Genomic DNA, 16,423 nt, shown 5'->3' with positions numbered 1-16,423 from the left:
CGGCCGCGTCAGCGGGGGAGGGCCGGGCGGCAGCATGGCGGCGGCGGGCGGCTGGCTGAGGAGCTGCGCGAAGGTGAAGCGGGGCCGCTCGGCGGGGTGGGCGCCTTGTGCCGCCGCTGGGGTGCGGGCGTTGCGGGGCGGCCGCGCCCGTTGCCAAGGCGACGCCGCGCGCCTGAGGGAGCTGCGGGGCGGGGGTTCCCTGGGGGGGATCCCGCCGCGCCCCTCACCTCAGCCCGCCGGCTGCGGCTCCGTGTGTCCGTTACGCCTGCGGGAAGCGGGAGCCGCGATCGCCGCGGCGGGGAGCGGGGTCTGTTCGGCCGGTTCAGGTGCAGCTGTGCGGGGGGTGAGGGTGGGTTTCAGTTTTGGGCCCCTCATCATAAGAAGGGCATTGGAATACTGGAGAGAGTGCAGAGGAGGCGACGAGGCTGGGGAAGGGGCCGGCGCACAAGTGTGATGGGAGCGGCTGAGGGAGCTGGGGGTTCAGCTGGAGAACAGGAGCTGAGGGGAGACCTGATCTCTGAACTGCCTGAAAGGAGCTTGGAGCGTGGAGGGGGTTGGTCTCTGCTCCCAGGTAGCAAGTGACAGGATGAGAGGAAATGGCCTCAAGTTGTGCCAGGCAAGGTTTAGGTTGGATATTAGGAAAAAATCTTCCCAAAAAGGGCTGTCGGGCATTGGAACAGGCTGCCCAGGGCAGTGGTGGAGTCACCATCCCTGGAGGGGTTTAAAAGGCATTTAGACGAGGCTCTCAGGGACATGCTTTAGTGCTAGAGTTAGGTTATGGTTGGACTTGGTCCTGAGGGTCTCTTACAACTGAAATGATTCTGTAATTCTATGAAAGTCCCCTCTCTCCTTCTGTCTTGCATTTTTTTAGTATGGAGGGGTGGTTCTAGGTGAACCTGCTTTAGCAGGTAGGTTGGACTAGATCACAGAATAGAATCATAGAACTATTTCGGTTGGAAGAGACCCTCAGGATCATGGAGTCCAACCATAAACTGACTCTAGCACTAAACCGTGTCCCTAAGAACCTCATCTACATGCCTTTTAAACCCCTGCAGGGATGGTGACTCCACCACTGCCCTGGGCAGCCGGTTCCCATGCCCAACAACCCTCTCTGTGAGGAATGATCTCCAGAGGTCTCTTCCAACCCCAACCGTTCTGTGATCCTGTATGTTGTTGCTATGAAAAGTTCTTGCAAGTCTTGTGAAATGGCAAGTTGGAGCAGCCCGTGGCCGACGTGTCTGTGAGAAGTCCAGCAGCAGAAGTTCTTGGATGTTTCCTTAACTTGCCTAAACAGACCAAACACTTGTAGCACTGTAGAAGTGATCAAAAGCCAAAGGAAACAAGCAGAAAAGCCGGGTTTGTGCCACACACGTGCTTTGAATGTGCAGAGTGAGAAGACACGCTGGACTGGGACTTTCTCACGGCAGCTTGTGGGTGTGTCGTGCCAACTGAAATAAAGAAAAAACAATGCCATAAATGAGGGCAAGCAAGTGTCCTGTGATGGAGCTTCTCTGCTGAGAAATAGGAGCTGTCTGGAGGCCAGCTAGGATGGATACAGGGGTGGAAGTCAGCAAGAAAAGGGAGCTTAGGAAAATACATTGCTTTGGCCTTTATTTATATCTTAATGGTGCTGCCAGGTCCACCAGCATTAAAATCTCATTTTAGATTGTAAAACAAATAGAAGGAAACAAAAAGAACTGATCTTTAAAGAGCTGAGGTGGAAGTAAAAAGGGAGATAAACAGAAAAATCAATGTTATCAGCAACCCAGAAAACAATTTTCAAATACATGTGTTTAGTGGGGCAAGCAGTCTGAATCTTGTCACAGCGTAAATCATTACCTTATCTACAGAAAAAGAGGAAAAAAATCCCCAGTATCAAAGCATTTAAGTAATGTACATGCACATAAATAGCTATCTGGAAGTTAGTAATGCTATACAACTGCATGACTTCTAAGAATAAAAATGTAAACAATAATGTAGTGACTTGATTTTCTTTTTTTTAAATCTAAATGTTGAAGTAAAACATCACTGCTGTTACTCTGGCATACCTGTGCGTTGCTGCTCTGTGCGTGGGTGTTGCCAATGTAGGTCCCATCCCTTGGGGCCAACCTACTGGTTTTATAACAAGACTTTTCAAGGTAACGTCATTATGAATATTCCTTTTTTTCCTGTAGCGCCATCTCAATCAGGTGGCAGTTTGTCAAACCCTGTCTGCATACGTACGCTAAGAGCTGCCTTGGTTTCTCCTGCTATGGTAGGACGTGTTCCTCTGCCGCTCTGAAGTGAGTTGGTTGGAGTGAAAGAGCCGCTGAGCAAAAGCTCCAGGGATGGGGAGAAGCGTGGGGTGGTGTCCACTAGGGGGAGTGAAGGGACAGGTGTGGTGACCTTCTCAAAAGTTAATCTTAAAAAGGCACCTTGCATTTTGCCCGACAGCTCTTGGGCAGTACTGGTGAAATATTCTCAGTGATTCATCTTTGGTTGTGCCACCATGAAAGAAAAATGCTCTTTTCTTTGTGCTTGGAAATAAAGTAGTAGAAGCAGCAGGAAGTATGTGTGATTTGTAATCCTGTAAGTGCTCAGGAAACGTACTGTGTTAAATATATATGTGTGTGTGTATATACTTAGATTTTTCCTTCACAGACCTTGCTAAGCATATGGACTTACACAGCTGGATATTTAATAGTCTTACACATCTGGATGTTGAATGACCCTACCACAGCTGGATGTTGTGCAAATAATCCATTCCTGACTGAGAGCTTCCAGAACATGGTTGCCTTGGATTTTATCTCTATTAAAGGAACTATGTCTCTGGTTTTCTCTGAAGACCTACAGTGTCTCCAGTAACTTAGTCTTCATTGGAAAGTGTTGTAGCTATTGCTGATGATCCAAATTTGTATTCCTGAATCAGCCCCACTGGTTAGTATTTGTTTTATGTGACCAAGGGTTTTGAATGTGAATGAACATTGAATATTCACAGCAATATTTGTTTTCTGTATTACCACTTCTCACTATTTTCTTTTCATCATGCACGACTGGTTATGCTAAATTCAGAGTTTCCTTACCATGATAGACTTATGAATCTTGTCTCTAAGAAAAGGAGTCCATAGATCTGTTTACATCAATTCTTCAGCCAGGGAGTTGACAGGTGTTGAAAGCCAACATGAAAGGGAGTGAATTATTAGAAGGATCAAAGGGATTTTTACTTCCTGACCTCAAACTTTGCCATTTTTTGAAGAATGCTGCTATCACGGCATGCATTTCAGAACTGTCCTGCATTCTGTGAGCTAAATCACGGTCTGGCTACGGCACAGTCGGTCTGCTCGCTGTGGGGTGAAGAGTGGTGCTGTCTTGCCTCTTTCGAGATCAGTCAGTCGAACTGTGCTTCTTGTTTGAATGCTGCTTTTCAGGAATACATTTTGCAGCAGTTTAGCTACTGTTAGCCTGTTACTTTTTAAGCCAGACCGTATTCATGATGCTAAATTTTTAAAAAATCCTAAGAAATTCTGTGGTTAGAAACTTTGAAACCAAACATTCCTGCTATGATCTACTTGAGTGAGTCTTTGAACACTAAGTAGTTTATCGTTCTCCAAGGTGCAAAACTAATTACTTGTCACATTATCTATGTCCACACACCTGACAATCACTATATGTAGGTTGGTCCCAAAAGCCACTGTCTGTTCTGTTCATTTTTGTGACTTTTGCCACATGTGCTTAACGCCATTCCCCCTATAGTAAAATACTCTGCAATATCTCTGCTTTCTTGGTTGGATAACCGATGCTTCTTGATATAGTTTGAAATTGTTGTGTATGGTGGACAAATGACGAGAGGTTAAGCATAAATTACTTGGTTCCTTCCTGTACTTTTTAAATAAACCAACTAAATAAAACATATTACTAGTTACATAGTACTAGCAACATACTAACTACAGGACTTTAACCAACAATATAGAAATGAACTATACAGAGGCATTCAAATGCCAGGACTGTGTCTCTGAAACTTGTGCTTAGTCTGAAAATCATTAAGTGGTTGATAAGAACTCAGTTTGAATACAAAAATCCACAGTGCTGTTAAAAGTTAAGCCCTTTCACAGCAAAATACCAATAATCCAGATGAAGTGCTATCAGATTGCTTTAGAAACATGAGTTGCTGGTCCTTAGAAAACCAGGGAGAAAACTAAGTCTATCATTAAAGTTAACAGGTCTTTTGTAAAAAACATTCCTATGTCTCTTTCACATGTACTCTTAACATATTTGTTAATAAATATATTCATTCTGTCAAAATATACACTTAGTACTATGAATACTGCAGCAGACTTGCAAAATCATCTATAAAAATAAATACTATCCATAAGGTTTATTGCCTGTAAACACTGAAATTGACTAAAATTAATGTTTGTGAATGCTTTGTAAAATAACATTATGTTAGCAAACTTACAGAAAGAAAACTGTTTGGGGTTAAAAGAGGCGTCATTAAAGGATATTTTGTTTTAGGACACTGCGGGGGTTTATATATTTTCAAAAACTTTCAAACTGGACATTGAATGTAAGTTATAAAAACACGGGGTAAAATTGTGTATTGCTGTCTGTATACAAATACAAGTTCTATTAACTGTCTGCACGTTCTGTATTTATTATCAACAGCTGAAAAGAAACTTGCCAGCCTACGTGACTCCTTGGAAGGCTTCTCCATGTGTCTTTAGATCCTCCAAATCAGAACTCAAGCCAAACCTACCCAGTGATGGAGTTGTCTGTGCTCCGCTTCAAACATTCACCCAAGAGGAGACAATGCTGAAAAACATGGGTACCTATTATCCGTGTAGTTAAAATTCAGAAATGTCTAACTAGAAGGGAAATTTTAGCTTTTTTTTAATTATTATTATTTAATTCTAGTTAAATGTTGAGACTGTTGTGTTGCTGAGATGTTTTCAAAGTTTCTGAATTTATAGGAAGTATTTGTTTCGTTTTAGAGAGTTGCAGCTGAGTTCAGAAAGCGATTAGAATTGAGCCTCGTGGCACATCACCTTGTTTCACTTGAGCAACTTTTTGTCCTTTTATTAACTCATCTGGGAGAGTCAGGGGATACATCCATAACCTGTCAGAAGTCCCACATTACTGTTATATTGATCTTCAAAAGGAGAGAGTTAGAATACTTACGCCCTTTCTTTCTTCTCTTCATTACAGTGACAAAATTTGCTCAGGAACGAGTTGCACCTTTGGTGCAAAAAATGGATGAGAATTCGAAAATGGAAGACTCTGTAATACAGGGATTGTTTGAACAAGGGGTCTGCACACTTTTACTTAATCTTTTATTCAGAAAGGGGCATCATTTTATAAATATCTAGCTGTGCACTTTCAGATTTTTAGATTAAAAGACTGAGAGATATAATTTAAATGAACTAATGAATCATTAAGCATTTTGGATTTATCAACAGCAAGGCAACTTTCTGTTCTTTTTTACTGCATTATCACTCTCCATTTTTTTACTGTAATATTCTTTCCATCTCTCCCTCTCCCATACCACATTCTTCATCGTATCTTTGAGTTCCTTGTCTTTTTCCCCCTCTTGCCTTTTTTTTTTTTTTTAAATTGGATAAGCATAATTGTGTAGAATACTAGAACTGCCATGATTTTTGTAAATGTTGCTGGAAAAGGGTATGAGGACTCCTCTGTGTCCTGACTGGGCAACCACCAGGACTTGTGTTATGTGTATCCTGGTGTTCATTCCTGGCTTCAGTTTTAGCCTGTCCTGCTATCAAACATAAAGCTTGACTCTGTTTAGAGTGTCATTTTATACAACAACAACTCTAAATATCAGACTTCTGTTGAGATTGCAATTGTTCTGGAAAATGTGATCAGATTAGGGTGATGATTGGCCTGTGTACTGCACATGTTGGTTATTTCTTGCATGAATTGACTATCAGCTTCTCTGATGAACTGTTAGTTTGTTATGGGTATTGAAGGAAAATGGGTCTTTGGGGAAGGATCTGGAAATATATTCTGTGGTTTTTATTTTAATCTCTTAAGTATTAGCTTGGATTTAGAAGTTGTTGACAGAAACCACCAAATTGATATATTTTCATCTTTTACATTTCAGCTGATGAGTATTGAGCTTGGGGAAGAATATGGAGGAACTGGAGCTTCATTTTTTTCAGTCATATTGGTGGTAGAAGAACTGGCCAAAGTTGATCCAGCTGTAGCTCTTCTATGTGAACTCCAAAACACACTAACAAATAAGTTGTTTACTATGTATGGAACAGAAGAACAGAAGAGAACTTATTTGCCCAGAGTGGCTAAAGATACAGTGAGTCAAAGCCCCACTTTACTAAACTATAATATAGTTTTTAATAGTTAAATAAAGTTAGTGGGAGGTTTTTTGCAGCGACTAAATGTGTGACTGTAGGACTGGAAAATATATGTGAACTTTGAAACACTGTTTAGAGCTGAGATCTGTAGTGATGTAGATACACCCTGTCATCAGTAGCTGAGACGTAAAAGTGGGAAGGTGCTTATTAGTTTTATTAAAATTTAATTTACTGTCAAAAAGAACTTTTAAAACAGTTGACTTTGCAAGATGTCTAATTACATAGTGTTTCTATTCTGAATCTCCATATCTGAAACTTAGATACTTTGATGCAATAGGTTGAAATATTTGTATTTAAGAGGCTTGTGCTCGTTTATAACTATTTTCATTGCAGAATTTGTTATATGTTGTGCCTATATGTTCAGTAAAAATTAAAACGAATTTTTCCCTTCAATTGACAGATAGGTAGTTTCTGTCTTTCGGAGGCTGGATCTGGCAGCGATGCTTTTTCTTTGAAGACTCGGGCTGAAAAGAAAGGAGACTATTATATTATCAATGGGTCAAAGATGTGGATTAGCTTAGCAGAACACGCAGGAGTTTTCTTCGTGATGGCAAATACAGATACGTCCTTAGTAAGTTGCTGAGGAATAGTTGCATTTCAGTGACAGCTGAAATGACATGAAACTATGGGTTTATATTAATAATTTCATGTTAAAAGTTAATATTCTTTGCACCTTTTCCTAGCTGACAGCAAACGCTTAAAAATATTTCCCAACAAAAATGAGAACTTGCTGAGCAATTTAATAAATTCCTCCCACCGGGAAAAATAAAAATGTCAGAATCATAATTGCTTAGATGAAGAGCATTGGTATTATTCTGAGTAACGGAAGAACAGATAATCTCGGTCTTTCCAACCTTCCTGACTTAACTAACAAGTTGCTGTTGTTTAAAGGCAAAATAGAGCTTAGACTACATGCACCAGCAAACTAACAAGTATACTGTAGTAAAGTATGTTCAGGGAAAAAATTACATAGCTGAATATGTGTGTTTCAAGTTTTGTCACCAATTTGGATATAGGTAGTAGATTCAGAAAGGTCAACTGCAGACTTTAAAGTGTACTGTAGCAATATGGTAGAGTAATAAATACAAAACTAAATTGTTTAAAACTTTTATTTGTTTTTTAAACTCCTTCCAGTGTCTCTTCCTTAAAAAAATTAACTTGAAGATATTTATTTTTAAAATTAAAATTTCTGGCCAGGGAGATGCTGAGGGAACAAGAATGAGAGCGAGAATTGGGAACAAGAGTTATGTGGTAGGAAAAAGGGAAAAAAACAGCTATCAGGGATCACCATTCTGTGCTTCAAGAATCTAGTTTAAGACTTGAAAAATGTGAAGATTTTAAGCATGTACGTAGGCGATGTCAGAGTGTAGATTGGCTATACAATCTTCGTCTTGTCACTGTGTTATTTAGTGTCCTGTCCAAATCATTATCTGAATTCCAAATCAACTCTTTGAGGTTTTTCATTACAACCATCATAACGATTTCAGAGTACTTTATTCAGTATATTCGCTCTCTAAAGGGAAGAAACAGTGATATCTATGTTCTGCAAACTGGAATCGCAAGGAGAATGTGTGCAGCAGTTCTGGGTGTTAAACTGGTCCCTTGTTTGTGATACAGGTTCCAACAGTGAGCAGTAACTTTACTGCACAGCGGTAACTTGCTTTACCAGTGATTTCCAGTATAGATATGTTTTATAATTATATTTTAATAGAAAAATATTCTCTGGCCTTTGTTAAGCCACAGTTAGCAGACATAGAGGGAATAGGTGATGTTGCCAGTGTTTTATTTAGTAATATAGTGTTAAGCAGGCATGAAATTTCACTATCAGAATGGGATATTTAGACCACCATTTGGTGAGATTACTATAAAAACCAGTTCTTGGTTATCTTTTTAATTCATCCTAGGGATACAGGGGAATTACGTGCTTCATAGTGGATCGCAACACAGAGGGACTACATGTAGGGAAGAAGGAGGACAAGCTTGGAATCAGAGCATCTTCTACCTGCCCAGTAACATTTGAAAATGTTAAGGTATTGTAAGTTGTTTAGCTATTGAGGCATAATTTGTGTATAATTGGAGCTCGACCACATCTAAGGAAAGAATGTTAATTAAATTCCCTTTTTTTTTTCCTTAGGCATACTGATTCTGTGGCAGATTGTAACGTTTTCCTCCCTATTTTTCACAAAAGTCTGGAGGGCGGTCGGGTTTCTTAAATTGTGATACAGTTTTTCCTAATCATGACTTTATAATCATGTGTATGAGGAAATGTTCTAATCAGATATTCTAGGAATCAGATGTCTGGTTTATGTTTTATGCCTTCACTTATGAGGAACATTAAATAAAACATATACACTGATTCACCAGTGAACCACACTAGCAATTGCAAAGCAGAGTAGAACAGGAGTAATTGAGTGGTTTTATTCTTTAGGTTCCCGAGACAAATATCCTGGGACAGATTGGACAAGGCTATAAGTACGCGATTGGAATGCTAAATACCGGCAGAATAGGTATCGCCGCACAGGTGGGTAATTTAATTTAATACTGAATGCAACCAGTATGTAACTTCGGATTTGGATTGACATTTACAAAATATTTAAAGCTAAAAAGAATGAACTATTTAGAAAATACTTTATTAAAAACTAAATTGCCACTAGATGTCACTATTCCTGTATCTAAGTTACAGTAAAATACTGAAACAACTGTAAATGATAAAATTCTCCTTCAGTGACATAAGCAATAGATTTAGAAAACATTACATGGCAATTAGTTTGTCTTTGGTGGTTAACTTATTGCTACTGAAATATATCAACATTTTTATCTTCCATTATGAAAATTTATTTTAGTTAGAAAACTAGCTGTAGAAAATACACTGAAATGTACAATATTAATGCGTCCAACTGTGACTGTATGGGATGCCAAATGTGACCTTATGCTAACTGATGCTTTCCCAACAACTTATTTTTAAAAGTCAACTTATTTTTAAAATATTTTTTTGATAGCAGAAGTGTCCTAGTTCATTGTTGTGTTTGAAAATTGCACCTTATGGCATCATAGGGGAAGATATTTGCTGACCTTGGAGTTACTTAAAAATGTTGTATTTTGTTGTAAACTCAGTTTGGATCTCAGATTGGTACTGATTTCAATGGAAATCAGGTTCAGCCCTATAAGAAGGTTATTTCTGACAAGTTTTTATATGTTTAATTTATTTTTGAAAGTAATCACTTCTTTGCTTCTACTTTATTGTGGAGGTAGTTGTACCGTATAGGGTGTAATATGTCTGTGCTATCAGTCTCCCTTATCTTTTGTCCTAGTTCACAAACACACCAGAAGTAATGGTTGTGATGAAATTTAGAATTTCCCCTGGCGGTACACTCTGCTGCTAAATGGGCTGGCTATTCCATCATTTCTAAAGATTATCCGTGATTAAACTTTGCTTGGTATGGCTTTTAAAAACCAGGGCTGAGGGCCCTATTGATCCCAGAGAGATAAATAATAAAGAGGCTCTGGCGTTAAAATACATGGTCTGGATTTTACCCTTAGTTATTCTAAGTTACACTTATAACCTAATTAAAAGTTAAGGTCGGGTAGTTGTTATATCTTAGTTGCTGCTTTCTTGGCACCTTCAAATGAAGACAATCATTCAAATTATTTTTACTTTAATAGTGTAATGTACATCTGCAGATCTTTAGTTTATGGTAATTTTCCCATGTAATTAAGAATTTTGCCAGAAACACTTAATATTTGTGCAACCACACTTGACCCATAACTTTTGTTTAAGTATTAGTGACAGTGTTTTCACAAATATTTTGCCTTTAGTAAGGAAGTTTCACTCATGAATGGAATAGGGTGGAATAGGCTTATTCCTCAAAGTTTATGTTTGGGATTGGTTTGGTTTAGTATTCTTTTCCTAACTTACCTTGATATGTCATATTTCTTACAGATGTTAGGACTGGCACAGGGATGTTTTGACCATACAATTCCCTATACAAAGGAGAGAGTCCAGTTTGGGAAAAGCGTGTTCAGTTTCCAGGTACTTGTTAACGAACACAAGGGAAGTTTCTTCCAAAGTGGGTAGTAGTTACCACAATAGATGAAGTCAGTCAAATTTAGTAGTCTGATTTGCATAATTTGTGCTCCATGCTGTGTCATGTCTCTACTTCTCAATATCTGGAATTTTTCAAAATAATTTCGGACGAGCGTTCATCTGCCATGTGAAATATATAAATTCAATGCTCTGTGCCTTTGCAAGCACCGTATAAATAATTTAAAACTTCAAAACATTATTAACATAACTCCTTTTCCTTGACAGTATATTCACTGCCTTTAAAAATAATATGCGTGGAACTCCTTTCTCTTCTGATTTTAATATCACAGTGTGTTGAATGTGTTCCAGTTTTTATACCCTTTCATGAGGTGTAGGGGAAGGCCTTTTTCTAGAGACACTACAAATTATAATAAGATGAGGAAAACGGATTGAATTATTAGATTTCCTGTGTTATACAAAGACATTTAGTTTTCATGATAATATCTGTATCTTAAAATGGAAAAGACTCTTTGTTGCAAAAATGATGTATAGTTTAATAAGGAAGATATATAATTGTAATTACTATAGTAATTTTCTTGTTAAAAGAAACCTACATCTCGCATGAAGGGAAAGAACATTAGTACTACTCATAATTTATACAAATTTTAGGAAGCACCTACAGATATCTAGGAAATTATTTGAACTGCGTTTTTTGAATGGGAAATGGAATTTATAATTGCTGAATCATTTTGTTATTTTGACCTGCATACATATTTTTTCAAATTTTAGGGAGCGGCGTGAATGTTCTAATAAGATGAAAGATTTCATTGTGGTTTAGGAGCAAGTTAGGCAACTAAATGTTCATTTTTAATTATCATAATGTTTGGATCTCCTTAAATAAACGTATTCTTCTGTAGTCTCTACCATTTAGAGGTGACCTCCATCACCTTTTTCCTGCCCCTTGAATCAAATGGATTCAGACCAGTCGTGTCCTTTATACTTTTCTGCTGCTCCGAACTCTTGTCTCATGGCTACAGGACATGGGAAGACGTGGTTGTCACCTTGCTGGTTCTCTGCTTTATTTAAGAGATACTTTTTTCGAGTCTTTCTTAGTTAAGCTCGTCAGGGGACTGGACTTACTAATGTATTAATGTTCTCAAAAATACAGCTTCAACCTACCTGTGTCTCTGTGGTGCAGAGGAGAACATTAAGATTTGGCTGAAATTTTCCTTGATATTTGTGGGTGCAGAGAGGTTCATGTTGAACCCTCCTGTCCAGACAGCCGGGCAAGAAGTTCCCCAGCACTCCTGAATGCAAGAAGAGGGAAGGAGAAAATAGGAGTGCAGCTCCTAAAAGGACTTGGGTGGCCCAGAGTTTCTCCAACTTCCATTTCATAAATGCAGAGATGTGCAAACCACTAGACCACCTAGATTTTGTATTTTTATTTTAGAGCATAGGTATGTTCCTTGGTGAAAAGAATGGCTCTTGCTAGAAATTCCGCTTGAGGTGCTGGTTCTGCCCGATTTGTGATGTGTTTCTCACAGGGGATGCAACACCAGATCGCTCAGGTGGCCACGCAGCTGGAGGCGGCGAGGTTGCTGACCTACAACGCAGCCCGGCTGGTGGAGACAGGGAGGCCGTTCATCAAGGAGGCCAGCATGGCCAAATACTACGCTGCTGAGGTAACCTGCAGTCTCATCATTCAGTGGATTTATTTCGCTGTTGTTTAGACGTGTCTTCTGTTACTGAATGTATAACTTCTAATTCATGTTTTCCTGTGAAGTCTGTGGATGTCCTTTTATCTTCTTCTCAGTCCGTGCGTGGAATGTGAAGTGGGCCACCAAAGAATAAACTGCTCGTGCCCCTAAATAAAATTTTGAAAACCAAGCAACATTAAAAGAGCAAGTAAATTAGTATGTTCGCTCATCTAGAGAGATTTCGTTTTCTCAGAATTCTCTTTTTGTGGCTGGAGAAATGGCACAGTGAGACTCCATTTGTGACCATTTCTACTCTACTGGTCACAACCGCGAGTCTTAGTGTGATTCAAACCTGGATTGCTTCTGCCTCTTTGGAATTGCCGTCTTGTGTACTGCTGCTTGTCTTTTTCATAGTCCATTATATGCACTATTGAAATAACAGTTAGTGAATTCTTGATGTCCTCTGATTTAGAAAAATGTCATTTTTATTCTAAAATAACTTGCGTGAATACGATGAATTCAAAAATACGAGTCCTTCCTCTTCCCACTTGTTCCTGCTTTAGTTGCTGTTTTGGTTTTGCTTTAAATAGCAACAGAGAATAAAACTTACTACCACCAGTATGAACTTGTATCCTGAAACTGTAACTTTCAAATTATGTTCATAGGTTGCAACACTGACAACTAGTAAATGCATTGAGTGGATGGGTGGCGTTGGATTCACAAAAAATTATCCAATAGAAAAGTACTATCGTGACTGCAAGATAGGTGAGTGATAGTTTCTTAACATTTATTTCTTGTAGCACTGGTAGTACTAAAGTTTGGGGATGAATGACTGGCTATTTTTTTAAAGTATTTTTTCCCTGAGACTGTATCAACCCTGATTCAAAGGCTCAGGTATAAGAAGGTAAAACTTCAGGTATAAATACTTGCATATGTAAGGCTAGTTAAAAAGTTTAATTAGGTACCAAAAAAATACAGATACACACATTGCATCCCATTCTATTAAAGAAAATTCCGGTTCAAAAAAAATTGAAAATACTTTCTGTGGCTTTAAAATCCTTGTTTACCAGGATAATCGTTGGACCCAAGAGTTTGACATTTCTAACAATATTACTCTTTGACTCTTATTGCTGATAGAATTTGTAAATACTTAATTTTTGTTGGTTATTTAGGAATTGCTTTTCAGGAAAACATCTTGTCATTATGTTGTACCAGCAGAAGAGTATTTTAATTGTTGCAGATAATAAAATATAAACACTTATGTAAATCATAATTCTGTTTCTAGAACTTGCTCAGCAAAGCGTCATTTCATAATTGTAAACGTTTTAACTGGACTGTTAGGGCAATCTCTTGATCTCTCTTAATATAGTCACTGTGGTTTTATAGTCTTGTAATTTATTTTCTTCTGATTTCAGGTACAATATATGAAGGAACTTCAAATATCCAGTTGAGCACCATTGCAAAAAGCTTAGCACAGGAGTACTGAAACCAGAAGGACTTCCTGACTGTAAACAGAAATTATTTCACTGAATATTCATTGTGAATTACGCATTTATTTGTAATTAAAAAATCGTAAAAAAGAATGCATCATCACAGCCAAAATCGTAAGGAACACCATGAATCCCCCATTTGAGGACAGCAAGTGTGTAACTCACGTTTCTGCTGGAGACATTTCTAAGCCAAGACATTGGCTGAAATTATTTTGTGGCAAAACAAAATGTTACGCAAACAACGTGTCCCCACTTTGAGATTTCAAAGTGAAAACAGAAGAAGCCAAATCCTTGGCTGATGTGAGAGGGTCTGTTAAGCTGCCGGGGAGGACGGACTCCACACATGCAGCGGGACTTCTGCACGACGTGAAGCTGCTGTTTGTTTGAAGTGCCCTTTATCAGCGTGGGGTGCAGGAGAGGTACGTGGGAAGAGACAGAAATGCTGGTTTCCCCTCTCCCAGGTGGAGCGATATCTGTGGAGCCGCTGTGATTGGAGTCATTTTTATAGCAGCCTTTAGTGTCATCTTAAGTATATCTTGGTAATTAAGCCCTTCCAGCCCCAATTTGTAGTACTGAAAGGTGGATAATATCTACCTCCCTTTCCAGCCTTCTCAGCTGTTAAGGGTTTTAAGAGGCTATTTATAGTTCTCCTTTCATTAAAGGTTGAGTTGAAATCTTTGTGAAACAGGGTTAAAAAAGCTCTCATAGTTCTGCAAAAAAGACAGATATAAGCTAGGTAACAGGAATGCTGCAGTACTACCTCACAGTGGCCTTTCCATGTTCAATGCATTTTACAAACTTAAATCCTCGGAGCCTTCCTGGGAATTAGGGAGGGACTAGAAAACTCACTCATGTAAGTTACTCTTCTCTACAAACAGAGCAAAGTTTTTCTTCTTTTGAGGTGGGGGGGCAGTGAGAAATATTTGCTTTTTTATCCCTCTCTGTTTACTTTAAAATTAGACATTTTATTTACTGCAGAAACCTCTTCAGTGCTGGAGAACTAATTAACTGGGAATCAAGAGATGAAAAGCTTAATACGTGAAAAATTATTATAATTGCTGTAATTGGCAATTCGTTTCAAGTGTTTGTGGGAGGGGAAGATTGGTTTTCTGGTTTTGACTAACTTAGAAGAATCTCTTTTTTAAAGCTTGCCAGTCACTGATGATTCACTTCAAGTGAAGCTTAGAATGTCCCAGGCTCCCAAAGGATTTTCTGGCAAAACTGAGGTTAATTACAAATATGATTTTGTAAAACAAGCAGACTACAGTGCCTTATACAAAGAAACAAGCAAGGAGGAAAAGCACAAAGAGTTTTCTGACTTGCTGTCAGCTTCAAAGGGAAATAACTACTTTAGCGAATCACTCCCCCCACATACACACTCTGCCTGTTGATAGGCAAAGAATTAATGTGGTAATTGTCTTTATGCCAGTTTAAAAAGCCCCTCCCATATCACTTGGATCAACAGCTTTGAGATGTTCAAATATACAAGAGCAGGAGGGTAAGATAGATGATTTCTGAAGTTCTTTTCTAGCATGGTTATTATAATTATTATTACGATTAATATATTTCAGGCTGTTTGCAGGCTTGCTTTCAGCCGAATTGAAATGACTGAGGAGGTTGTTAGACTAGAACAAAAACTACAGACTGCACAATGGTTAACTACAGTTGTTCTGCTCAGCACAGTCTATCTGCGAGTCTAAAATGACGATAACCACACTATAAAATGCTTGAGTTGATGAACATGATGAGTTGTGCTAATGGGAGGTGCAGTCCTTAGCTGCCGTAGTTTATCCTGCTTTGCTAACAAGTTTCGATTCCCACTGTTTAATAGGTCTGCTAGTTTGAGGTACTGTCTTAACGTGGCTTCTGCAGTTTTGTGTGAGGCTGGGAAGTGAGTGGCAATGTTTAAGTGACTTAATATAGTGCTAAAAGCAAATTCTTTATGGAGGAAAGCGCAGAGCTCTTTGAAGGACTGTTGAGGCTAGATATGCAGGATTCTGTAAAAGGACTTTCTCTTTGTGTAGAACTGTGTCAGGTATCCATTTGAAAAAATAACTGGGGAAAAAGTCAAAATAATGTGATTTCCTACAATCTGAACACAGATGCCATAGTCCAGGAAACAACTGAACAGCTTCAGGAGCTACTCAACACTTCTTAGGAAAGCCAGGTCAAGTCTTTAACTAATGTTACAGCTGTAAATATTTCACGTCTCTCAGTTCTGTATTCTGTACACAATAACTTTTGAAAGAAATGTATGTATCGTATTTGATTTTTGTCTACAAAATTCTGTGGAGGAGTATGCGCACAAATTAACCTCTGAGTTTCTTTCATCGTTGTTTGAAAAGGGCACATACCACTGACTCTGGGAAGAGTTAACTTGTTTCTGGGCTAATGACAGGACTCAAAGATGCTTTATACACAAGTTGTATTTATATTAGAGAATTTTCCCTCTATATGCCCTTAGTCAGCCCAGTCAATGTGGTGTATTGCACTGGAACAGCATCTTCAGTATCAAATGTTGTATCTGTCAGGTTTCTTTAATATTATTCCAGTTTGTGCTAAAGATCTGAGGCAGATTTCCATGGAAAGGTTTGATCGCTACTTGGGAAATCCTCAAATACAATATTTTATATGATGTTTTCTGTGCTGTTGTTCTTTCTTCCATATTTTCTTTTCCCGGTATAAAGATTATGTTAGAAGAGGCTTATGTGAAATATGAAGTAATTGTTCATTGGGAGCCTTTTGCCACCACAAGTACTTCATAACTATTTACCTGTCATGTTATCGCTGCGCAAACCGTTGGCAGAGGCACAAATCAAGCGAGAGCTGACGGGCAGATGAACATGTATC

At 38.7% G+C, this 16,423-nt stretch overlaps 1 protein-coding gene across 4 annotated transcripts; it reads left to right on the top strand.

Annotated features, from left to right (window-relative positions):
* The first annotated feature begins 24 nt into the window (after window positions 1-24).
* ACADSB (acyl-CoA dehydrogenase short/branched chain) lies at window positions 25-16,208 on the top strand. Of its 4 annotated transcripts, none has more exons than XM_065638767.1 (11): window positions 25-73; window positions 4,642-4,801; window positions 5,182-5,282; window positions 6,095-6,301; window positions 6,763-6,933; window positions 8,267-8,392; window positions 8,791-8,883; window positions 10,303-10,392; window positions 11,931-12,068; window positions 12,749-12,848; window positions 13,499-16,208. In XM_065638767.1, exons 1-11 carry the CDS (start codon window positions 35-37, stop codon window positions 13,567-13,569), a joined length of 1,296 nt encoding a protein of 431 aa, XP_065494839.1. In that variant the 5' UTR covers window positions 25-34; the 3' UTR covers window positions 13,570-16,208. The 4 variants fall into 4 exon arrangements, with proteins under 4 accessions (XP_065494839.1, XP_065494842.1, XP_065494840.1 ...); XM_065638770.1 differs by lacking the exon at window positions 25-73 and adding an exon at window positions 2,062-2,138; XM_065638768.1 differs by lacking the exon at window positions 25-73 and adding an exon at window positions 2,826-2,916.
* Window positions 16,209-16,423: the final 215 nt, after the last annotated feature.

The sequence above is a fragment of the Caloenas nicobarica genome, chromosome 7, assembly GCF_036013445.1.
Source record: "Caloenas nicobarica isolate bCalNic1 chromosome 7, bCalNic1.hap1, whole genome shotgun sequence".
Lineage (NCBI taxonomy): Eukaryota > Metazoa > Chordata > Aves > Columbiformes > Columbidae > Caloenas > Caloenas nicobarica.
Note: the sequence above shows the minus strand (reverse complement) of the source record. Positions and strands in the feature narration are given on the sequence as shown.